Source organism: Leucoraja erinacea, chromosome 25 (assembly GCF_028641065.1).
Source record: "Leucoraja erinacea ecotype New England chromosome 25, Leri_hhj_1, whole genome shotgun sequence".
Classification (NCBI taxonomy): domain Eukaryota; kingdom Metazoa; phylum Chordata; class Chondrichthyes; order Rajiformes; family Rajidae; genus Leucoraja; species Leucoraja erinaceus.
The window spans coordinates 32930777-32942455 of NC_073401.1; the positions used below are offsets into that span (position 1 = coordinate 32930777).

At 47.3% G+C, this 11679-nt stretch overlaps 1 protein-coding gene across 2 annotated transcripts in view; it reads left to right on the forward strand.

Moving 5' to 3' along the window:
• Positions 1-2604: 2604 nt before the first annotated feature.
• Positions 2605-11679, forward strand: part of chfr (checkpoint with forkhead and ring finger domains, E3 ubiquitin protein ligase) — a 31988-nt gene continuing 22913 nt past the window's right edge. For both annotated transcript variants that reach the window (XM_055655521.1, XM_055655522.1), the window contains exons 1-2: positions 2605-2872; positions 9674-9770. In XM_055655521.1, the coding sequence (XP_055511496.1) occupies positions 2764-2872; positions 9674-9770 (206 nt within the window). In that variant the 5' untranslated portion in view covers positions 2605-2763. The remainder of the gene's footprint in view (positions 2873-9673; positions 9771-11679) is intronic.

Sequence of the window (11679 nt, forward strand, 5' to 3'; positions counted from 1 at the left end):
TCAGTCTGTAGAAAGGTCCCGACCTGAAACGTCACCGATCCATGTTGCCCAGAGATGCTGCCTGACCCGCTGAGTTACTCCAGCACTCTGTGAAACGTCACTAATCATGTTCTACAGAGATGCTGCCTAACCCGCTGAGTTACTCCAGCACTCTCTGAAACTTTACCTATCCATGTTCCCCAGAGATACTGCCTGACCCGCTGAGTTACTGTTCTTCAAGTTTGCGTGTGGCCTCACTCTGACAGTGGAGGATGCCAATGACAGGATGTGGATTTAGGAATGGGAAGTGGAGTTAAAATAGTTAGCAAACGGAAGATTCAGCAGGCCTAGACGGTCTGAGCACGTCTCTTGGTCTACATTTGGTCTGGTAAACAGGCCAAGCATTACATGGAAAGGAAAGGTCAGAGTCAGTCACTGAGTCATGGAGCATGGAAATGGGCCATTCGACCCAACTTGCCCCTGATGACCAAGATGCCCATCTACACTAGTCTCACCTGCCTGCGTCTGACCCATTCCCTCTAAATATTTCCTGTCCATGTACCTGTCCAAATGTCTTTAAAATGTTGTTATTTAGGACCAAGGGTTTAGAGGGATACAGGCATGAAAATGCACACCTCCAGATTCAAGGACAGTTTCTTCCCAGCTGTTATCAGGCAATTGAACCATTATATCAACAACTAAAGAGCAAACCTGAGCTACCATCTACCTCACTGGAGACCCTCGGACTATCTTCAATCTTTAAACTACATGTTATTCCCTGTATCATGTATCTGTACACTGTGGATGGCTCGATTGTAATCATGTATATCTTTCCGCTGACTGGTTAGCAGGTAACAAAAACTTTTCTCTGTACCTCGGTACGGGTGGCGATAAATAAACTAAACTATACGCGGGCAATCGGATGTAGCTTAGATGGGTCATCTTGGTCAGAATGATCGAGATGGGCCAAAGGGTCATCCTGCCGACTCCATGATACCATCACTCAGTCTGCCTGGGCCTATGCGGTCTCCTGGTTGTAAAACGCTTTTACTCCCCTCCAATTCCCACACTGACCTTTCTGTCCTCGACCTCCTCCACTGTCAGAGTGAGGACCAGCGCAAATTGGAGGAACAACACCTCATAGAAACATAGAAAATAGGTGCAGCAGTAAGCCATTCAGCCCTTTAAGTCAGCACTGCCATTCAATATGCCCATGGCTGATCATCTAAAATCAGTACCCCGTTCCTGCTTTTTCTCCATATCCCCTGATTCCTTTAGCCTTAAGAGCTAAATCTAACTCTCTCTTTAGGGCAGCTTACAACCCAGCGTTATGAATATTGATTTATCTAACTTCAAGTAATCCTTGGTTTTCCTCTCTCCCTCCATCCTGCACCCCAGTTCTCTGACCATTTTCACTGTCCTGATTAATTTTACTGATTGTATGCCTCCTTGTCACCTTCCATCTCAGCTAACAATGAACCATCCTCCATTTCCTTGCTTACTGATAACATGATAACGTGAGAAATTGATACCTGATAACGTGAAAAAAGATCTGTTGTCTTCACACTTTACCTTTCCATATCTCTGGACTCCCTCTCCCGACTCTCAGTCTGAAGAAGGGTCTCGACCTGAAACCTCACCCATTCCTTCTCTCCAGAGCTGCTTTGTGTCCTATTGAGTTATAATACTCCAGCATTTAGTGTCTATCCTCGGTGTAAACCGGCATCTGCAGTTCCTTCCCACACAAAAAGATTTGTGACTGAGACGAGGAAAGACTTTTTCACCCAGAGAGTTGTGATTCTGTGGAATTTACTGGATGTTTTCAATAGAAAGTTAGATTTAGCTCTTAGAGCTAACAGAATCAAGAGATATGGGGAAAAAGCAGGAATGGGGTTCTGATTTTGGATGATCAGCCATGATGACATTGAATGGCTGTGCTGGCTGGAAGGGCCGAGTGGCCTCCTCCTGTTTCTATGTTACTCTGTACCTCAGTACACGTGACAATAAACGAACCTAATCTAGACGCTGGGAAATTTGAGGCAGCTTTAAGTTGGGTGGGTCACCTTGGTCAGCATGGACTAGATGGGCCGAAGGGGGCTCGAGGTTGGCATTCCGGGAGTCATGTGATCAACAGGGCCCTGGGTGATTGACGTGGGATTGGACCAATCAGGGCGCTTCCGCCGGCCCGGCTGACCAATGAGAGTGGGAGGAAGACTGGTTGGATTGATTGACCGGGCTAGACCAGTTAGAGGCACGTTGCTGGGCCGACCGGCCAATGACCGGCGGAGGGCGGGAGCTCGGACGCGGGGGGGCTGGTGATTGACGTGCGGATGGACCAATCAGTTCCGCCTGCCCTGCCGGTTCAGCCAATGAGTGCGGGAGGCTGGACCAATCAGATGTCCCTGGGTTGATTGACGTGGGGCTGAACCAGTTGGATGTCCCGTCACTGGCCCGACCGGCCAATGGGTGCTAACGGAGGGCGGGAGCTGGGTCGGGGCTGGATGACTGACGTGGGCCTGGACCAATTACCCAGCTCGCCACTGGCCAGTGCAGCCAATGGGCGCGGGTGGGGGGCGGGACCTGGCACGGTCACAGCCCCGCCCTGTCAGCTGGCGGCGCCGGGAGGAGGAGGGGGAGGAGGAGCGCGGGGCGAGCGGCGCCCAGTGAGAGATGCTGTGATCACCGCCCGAGCCCGAGCGGAACAGCCCGGCGACGCCCCTCCCGGCTCCGGCAGCGCCACAAGAGAGGCCGAGGCCGAGGCCCAGGCCCAGGCCCGAGGCCGCCATGCAGCCGCTGCAGAGCCAGGCCTGGGGCCGCCTGAGCCGCATCGACCCAGACAATGACAGCCACATCCTGCTGGTGAACAGCGAGTGGACCATCGGCAGGAGGAAGGGTGAGGGGGGGGGTGGGGGGAAGGGGGGGGGTGAGGGGGAGGGGGAAGAATGGGGGGGGGTGAGAGTGGAAGGGGGGGAGGGGTGAAGGGTGGGAGCAAGGGTGAGGGGGGGGAAGGGGGGGGGGGGGGTGAATGGTGAGGGAGGGGTGGGAGAGAAGGGCGAGGGGTGGAGAGTGGCAGGTCTGGGGTGCAAGGGGAAAGGGAGGAGTGAAGTTAATTACAGTGGGGGTACGGTGGATGTTGGAGGAAGGCTAAGTAGAATACAGGGGGAAATGGAATGTATTTGTGTATACAGAAATGGTTAGAATGTGAAACAAAAACAAATGCCAGTTGTAGGGCCTGTTTCGTTGCTGTATCTCCAACCTATGAGAATAGACAATAGGTGCAGGAGTTGGCCATTCGGCCCTTTAAGCCAGTACTGCATTCAATGTGATCATGGCAGATCATTCACAATCAGTACCCCGTTCCTGCCTTCTCCCCATATCCCCTGACTCCATTATCCTCAAGAGCCCTATCTCGCTCTCTTGAAAGTTTCCAGGGAACCGGCCTCCAGCGCCCTCTGAGGCAGATAATTCCACAGACTCGCCCTCTCTGTGTGGAAAAAGTGTTTCCTCATCTCTGTTCTAAATGGCTTGCCCCTTATTCTTAAACTGTGGCCCCTGGTTCTGGACTCCCCCAACATCGGGAACATGTTTCCTGCCTCTCGCGTGTCCAAACCCTTAATAATCTTATATGTTACAATAAGATCTTCTCTCATCCTTCTATGCACATGCCATCAAGCAGCATCTGTGGAAAGAGAAAGCAGTTAATGTTTTGTGTCAGTGACCTTTAGAACCGAGCAGTGTGGCAATGTGGGGCGACTAGGGTGGTGTTAACGACCTTTCTTGCATTTTGGACTGGAAAAGACTGATTAAGACTTGTTCACTCAAGGCAAAGAAGCAGTCCTTGTTTATAACAAGCTATTATTAACTGTTATGTCCCTAAAGTACGTGGGGTCACCTTTTTTTAAGATATGAAGATGAATCCCAACACAACACATTCTCCCCTTAGATGTTCTCACTGAAATTGATGTTATTGAAACGTTCCAAATAATGAAAGACCTGGATAGAGTGGATGTGGAGAGGATGTTTACAGTAGTAGATGAGTCTGGGACCAGAGGGCACAGCCATAGAATAAAAGGATGTACAGTAAACCCTTGTTTTGACAGACCCCTTTATAATGGATTTTGGTTATATCAGACAGCTCTGTTGTGCCACGCCTGCCTCCAGCCCCGGCTACTGACACCATCCCAGGTTTGGGCCATTCTTCACAAACCGCACGGACCGGTTGTCGCAGCTGTTGTCTTGGCTCACGTTGTAGCCCCTGGGCACAACGCTTTCTTCAGGCCGCTCCCACTGACAGGAGGTGCTTGGTCACTGTGGGGCTTCCTCCCCTATCACCAGCTACCGCTTCATCCTATTGACCATCCCTTTGTCCGCTCCCCGCTCTACCACCTCCTTCTCATCACGTCGCTCAGTTCACTCAGCATCTTCCTCCCTCCACCGCCGTCTCCACCACCTCCCCTGGAGTCGCAGCCTTCTCCACCATGGAAGATGTCAGTGACTGTGGGGGAGAGGAGGAGGAGGCAGTGGCGCGATGGAAGGAAGTGGAGCGTGGAGTGGTCAAAGCAACGGCCGACAGGAAGAAGCGTCAGCTTGTGCGAGGAGTCCTGCGGTGACCGAGCGCATACTGTCGTTAGCAGCGGCCTGAAGAAAGGGCTGCCGGCCAGGGGTTACAATGTAAGCCGCAATTACAAGACTGTATGGTAGCTGATGAAGAAGGGCTCACTGGGATAGACCAGCGGCATCGCTGGAGTAATTCAGCAGACTGAATCAGTCTAAACAAGGGTCCCGATATCACCTATCCATGTTCTCTAGAGATATTGCCTGTCCCGCTGTTACTCCAGCACTTTGTGATCTTTTGTGCATTAACCATCATCTGCAGTTCTTTGTTTCAACTACATAATAATAATACTGTACTCGGTTATAGCAGACAATTAGCAACAATGGACACCATCTCTTCCCCCCCCCCCCCCCCCCCCCCCCCCCCCCCACCCCACCCCCCCCTTATGGTCCATTCTAACGAAGGTTTACTGTTTATGGAGATGTGGAAGAATTTCTTTAGCCAGAGGTTGGTAAATCTGTGGGATTAATTGCCACAGTTGGCTGTGGAGGCCAGTTCAGTGGGTGCTTTTAAAACAATGATTGATATGTTCTTTAGTTTAATTTAGAGATACCGCGTGGAAACCGGCCCACCGAGTCCGCACCGACCAGAGATCCCTGCACATTAACACTACCCTACACACACACACTAGCGACAATTTTACATTTATACCAAGCCAATTAACCTACATGTACGTCTTTGGAGTGTGGGAAGAAACTGAAGATCTCGGAGAAAACCCACACAGGTCACGGGGAGAACGTACAAACTCCGTACAGACAGCACCTGTAGTCAGGAACCCAGGTCTCTGGCGCTGTAAGGCAGCAACTCTACCGCTGTGCCACCATGATGCCACTTGATTTGTAAAGGCATCAAAGGTTACAGTGAGAAGGCAGGAGAATAGCGCTGAGAGGGAAAAGTAGATCAGCTGCAATAAATGGCAGATCAGACTTGATGGGACGAATGACCAAATGCTTCTGCTATGACTTGTGGTCTTATGCTGCCTGACCAGCTGAGCTACTCTGGCCATTTTTGCTCAAGATTCCCACATCTGTAATCTCCAGTCCAAGAGGCCTAGATATCTCATCTAAGCTAGTCTCATTTGGCTCGTATCCCTCTATCATTTCATATCCATGTATCTGTCCAAATGTGTTTTAAATGTAGTTATTTTTATTTTTGATTGCTACAATTGAATAGGCAATTGAAACATCTGTTTCAAACTCTAACTGGCTGTTGTGTAAAAGTAAGTGCACTTCCCCAATTGTTCATCTGTTGCTGCTCAGGAGGTAAAAGGGAAATTATTTTTCCAGTGTGCCAGTGCACAGATTTCAATTTGCCTTTTCGTTGCCTCACAAGTTATTGGCTGTGATTCATTAAGCAATTTCCTCTCCCGAGTCCGAAGATTATGATGCAATTGAACTTCTAGCGCCCAATCTAGGCTGACACTGAAGAGATCAGGTAGCATCTAGAACAGGTCAGCACAGGAACAGGCCCTTCAGCACACAATATTTGTACTGATTGAGAGGAATAGTCAGAGCGAATGTACAGAATCTTTTGCCTGGGAAATCAAGAACCAGAGGACATGGGTTTACGGTGAAAGATTTAATAGGAATCTGAGGTGCAACCTTTTCACACAGGGGTGGTGGGTGTATGGAATGAGCTGCCAGTGGAGGTAGTTGAGGCAGGTATTATAATTACATTTAGAAGACATTTGTACAGGTACATGGATAGGGAAGGTTGAGGGGGATATGGGCCAAATGCAGGGAGGTGGGACTAGTGTAAGTGGGGCATCTTGGTCAGCATGGACGAGTTGGGCCAAAGGGCCTGTCTCTGTGCTGTATGACTCTGATACAACACTTCATTGCACCATTGCTATTGAGAGTGTGTGTGTGTGTACACAGGACACTCGGTGCATAATGGGCCTGTCACACTTAGGCGTTTTTTTTTTGGGCGACTACAAAACATTTTGGCGACAGTGGCGACAATTTTTTGTCGTAGGTTGACGTAGGTGAATTCCATTAAAACTAGTCTCTGGCAGTCGCCTAAGTGGAGAAGGAGTTTCTGACAGATGCAGAAATTTGAAATAATTTACACAACTTGAATTTATATCTAAACCACCCTGTGCCATAATGAGTTTGTAGGGGTGGGGGAGTGTTTAATTTCGGCAGGGGCAGTAATGAAGATTGGAGTTGCTGGGGAGAGGTGCTATTCGTAAACTGGGACTTGGTTTGTGCTTTTAATTTAATTGGACTGGGAGATTAATTTGCTCCCAGGAGGTTGGGTGGAATTTCCAGTTCTGGGGAGGACGTTTTTTTGTTTATGCTGACTGAATTTTCTGTCTTTTCAAACTTGATATTTGTCTAGAATGCCTTTCACCAGACGAAGATTACTCATTTTAGTCTGCAGCTCCCACATGTGTATGACATCATTTGAACCATGCTCCAATATTGTTTGACTTGGGGCCCCAAATACAAAGATCCAGCTTTCCCTGGTGAAAGTTCAGACCTTGTTGGCTGCTGTATCATGGACTGCTCTTTTAAAGGTCTATTTTGTGACTTTTCAACTGCTGTAAGCATGTTGTAAATGAAGTCTTTGTGTAGAACTGCTCAGGTGTCAGCCTCTACTTTTTGTGGAAACCAGTCATTAAAGTTAATGGAGTGCATCTCCTCTCCCCTGGGAGATGTAACATTTATTCTAGGATTGCAGAACTAATGTCCCCTGAGAGATTTGTGGGGCTTGTGATACTGGATATTTCCTGGCTACACAGTATCAAGATTATTCCGTCCTCTTTCAATGTGTAGCCCATGAATGAAATTCTTCAAGAGGTTTTTCCATCTAAAATGTATCCCCATTCCTTGAGAAATTTAATCCTTGTTGTTTGGCTTGATGGGAACTTGTTAAATAGATGTGGCATTTGTACCTCACGTTAGCAAGAACTGTGGATGTGCCCTGCCAGTTTATTAACAGATGTGATCTTGTCTATCTGATCTTGTCTTGGCCTGAACTCTTATTTGGCTCTAACTCTCACTTCTCCCTCCCCGTCCACCTACATTCCTTCCTCTAACATCACAATTTGTAACTCTTCAATCCTTTAGTCCCACGTCTTCTGTCTTTTCATTTCTGGCGATTGTCTAACCATCTGCCGATCAAACCTCACCCCCTTCCACCTCCTCACCTGTATCAACCTATTATCAACCAATTACAGTGCCCTCCATAATGTTTGGGACAAAGACCCATCATTTATTTATTTGCCTCTGTACTCCACTATTTGAGATTTGTAATAGAAAAAAAAAAATCACATGTGGTTAAAGTGCACATTGTCAGATTGTAATAAAGGCTGTTTTCATACATTTTGGTTTCACCATGTAGAAATTACAGAGTGTTTATACATAGTCCTGCCATTTCAGGGCACCACAATGTTTGGGACACAGCAATGTCATGTAAATGAATGTAGTCATGGTTTAGTATTTTGGAGAAACTCAGTGGGTGAGGTAGCATCTATGGAGCGATGGAAATAGGCAACGTTTCGGGTCGAAACCCTTCTTCAGACTGATGTGATGGTGAGGGGGCGGAAGGAAGAAAGGAAGAGGTGGAGCCAGTGGGCTGAGGGAGAGCTGGGAAGGGGAGGAGAAAGTAAGGACTACCTGAAATTAGAGAAGTCTATGTTCATACCACTGGGGTGCAAACTGCCCAAGCAAAATATGAGGTGCTGCTCCTCCAATTTGCGGTGGTCTTCACTCTGGCCATGGAGGAGGCCCAGGACATCGGTGAGACCAAGCGTAGGCTTGGCAATCCCTTCACCCATCACCTCCGCTCAGTTCGCAATAACCAACCTGATCTCCCGATGGCTCAGCACTTCAACTTCCCATTCCAAATCCAACCTTTCTGTCCTGGGCCTTTCTCTCATGGTTTAGTATTTTGGAGAAACTCGGCGGGTGAGGCAGCATCTATGGTGCGTAGGAATAGGAATGGACCCGAAACATCACCTATTCCTTTGCTCCATAGATGCAGCCTCACCCGCTGAGTTTCTCCAGCATTTTTGTCCATCTTGGGAAGATGTAGTTAATTTCCTCATGACAGGGATTCCACAAGCAGCAATTTCAGAGATGGTTGAGTAAATACTACCAAGGATGTAGGTAGAGCTCCCCAAGTTCTTGAAGTTATGTCGTCGAGTGTTTTGGAACGTCCACCTGAGAACAAATGGATTCATTTTATCTGGCATATTTTTCAGCACTGCACTGGATTGAAAGCCTCAAAAATGAGCATCATGTTTGAATTCTCAATATAATGGCAGTTTTTACAACCTTCTCAAAGTCCAACTTCGATAGCCATTAATTATCGGAGATGATTTGGAGGTATAGCCTAACGCACTCACGCCACACATAAGACAGCAAAGATGAATCTTCCAGGTGTCGTTTCTTGATTAATTGTTTTTTTATTGGAGTAATAAAAAACAAATAAATAACTCATAACTTTTCGTTCTTAATCGCTGTTCCATTCACATCATATAAATCACAAAAAAGCTTCTCATCTGAGTCTGCGCCAGACTCCTAACAAAAGAACACACCCCTACTACATATCAAATCCCACCTACAAAAGTACAGGCAGATAATATAAAAACTAAAACTAAAAATATCAGATGTTTATAATACTGACTTAAGCTTAATGACTCCTACACTCCTTTTGATTTGAAACTTGTAGCAATTGGAGAATGGCTTGTGATATATTACAAGTTGCTTAAGCTAACATTCTCTTTTTGTGTGTTTTCTGTTGTTGCTCACAGTAATTTGTGTGAGAGTGCTCTTAATGAAGTTGCTGCAGTGTTCTGCTAAAGTGGATTGACCCTAAAGAGGAAAAGGTCAGGGAATCTAATTGTTGAGTAAATGAGGCTGATTGAGGTTTGCAATGTGTTGGTCTGTTTCTGGTCAGAAGCTGCTGACATTTGCAATTGGTTTGCATCTGTAATAAAATTTAACTCCTTCAATATTTATGTTGGGAATAAATGTTGTAAATCATTAGCCAATTGTCAACCAAATGATAGAATAACTGAAACTTCCATCAAAAATTTGTCACTTTAATTTTTCATCTATTTTTTTCTTTTAGGCTGTGATTTATCATTTCCTGGCAATAAACTTGTTTCTGGAGACCATTGTAAAATAATCCGAGAGCATACTGGGCGGGTGTGGTTGGAAGATACAAGGTAAGTTGTGTTCACTTTATGACCAACTTTAACTTTGCTGTACCATGAAAAACATTTTTGCCAGTGAGGAGTTCTAACTGGTGTCACTGCCATTTTTATACCAGCTGAGTGAATAGACAGTGACTTGGCTGTATCTTCTAACATAGATATGCATTTCAATAACTGTGTCATATTCCAGAGATGTTACTTGGACTGCTGGCTTACTCCAGCATTTTGTGCCTCTTTTTCAATGAGCACGCCATGATTTCAATAACAGCAGTTTTCATTTGAAGATAGCCACAAAGAGCTGGAGTAACTGAGTGGATCAAGCAGTATCTCTGGAGAAAAGGAATTAATTTAACAGTTTAAATAGCAATTTTTGTTTTAAGACCGTCCAGACATTTAAACCCGAATCTGCAAGATTCCAGTTCACTTAAAGAACTCTTTATGCAGCTCAGCTCATTAATTGGCGAGCTTGTTCACGTGGATTTGAAATTGCACACAGCGCTGGAGTAACTCAGTGGGTCAGGTAGCATCAATGGAGAGAATGGATGGGCCATGTTTCAAATAAAGAAGGGTCTCAACCCAATGTCACTCATTCCTTCTATCCAGAGATGCCGACTGACCCTCTGAATTCCCCCACTGAGTTTTGCTGTGTTTTGCTCAAGATTCCAGTCACTGCACTTCTTGTCTCCCATTGACTTTGAGGTTGCTGTTTTATTGTAATTGCTGCATTTTGCCAGTAGATGGCTGCAGAGGGCCTGTAATTTCACAGATCATACCTACCACCGTTCTGCTTTGGAGAGAACTTTATACCCAACCTGGATGCACATAATCCCATTTGGGAACTGAAACTAGTGTGCGGGTGGTGGCAAAAGGTGTGTTAAGGCCATCTTTGTTAAATAATGTTTGTACTTTGACACTAACAGCTGTCATTTATATAGCAGCTTCATATTGAAATTGTATCAGACTTTTCTTGGGATTGTTATCAATCAAAAAAACATAGATGCCTAGCTATTATAACCATATAACAATTACAGCACGGAAACAGGCCATCTCGGCCCTTCTAGTCCATGCCGAACACTTACTCTCACCTAGTCCCATCTACATGCACTCAGACCATAACCCTAGGGTATTTGGCCAGAAAATAAAGCTGTGTTTTAGGGGAGCGAGAATCAGGGAGTGGATTCTAGACCTGGTCTTGGGGATGTCCAAATGCCCAGAATTGGAAGTGCACAGTAACGTTGGGTTTGGGGCTGGAAGAACATGACACTAACAGGATTGCACATTGTAAATCACGTTGCCTTAATGCTAAACACAGTGCAGCATAAAGTTCCTGTGCAAGTTTGGATTCACTGCAGAACAGTACTTGTTCCCAAAGATCCTATAGCAAAGCAAGATGGATTACTCTCACGCAAACGTGAGGTACGCTCATGGGCGGATTCATGGGTGATTATAGGACACATTTTAGCAACCTGACTCCGCCATCTTGTTCCGCCATCTTGTTCCGCTTTCTTGCTCCCGCCTTCTTGCTTCCGGCCAAAGATTGGATCCGCAGCGGGGAGAAGGAGTGTGGGGCCCGGGGGAGAGAGAGAGTGCGGGGCCCGGGGCAGCGAGGAGAGAGAGTGTGGGGCCCGGGGCAGCGGGGAGAGAGAGTGTGGGGCCCCGGGGAGAGAGAGTGTGGGGCCCGGGGCAGCGGGGAGAGAGAGTGTGGGGCCCGGGGCAGCGGGGAGAGAGAGTGTGGGGCCCGGGGCAGCGGGGGAGAGGGAGTGTGGGGCCCGGGGCAGCGGGGAGAGAGAGTGTGGGGCCTGGGGCAGCGGGGAGAGAGAGTGTGGGGCCCGGGGCAGCGGGGAGAGAGTGTGGGGCCCGGGGCAGCGGGAGAGAGAGAGGTGGGGGGCATTGTAGTGAGGGGGCAGCGGGGAGAGAGAGT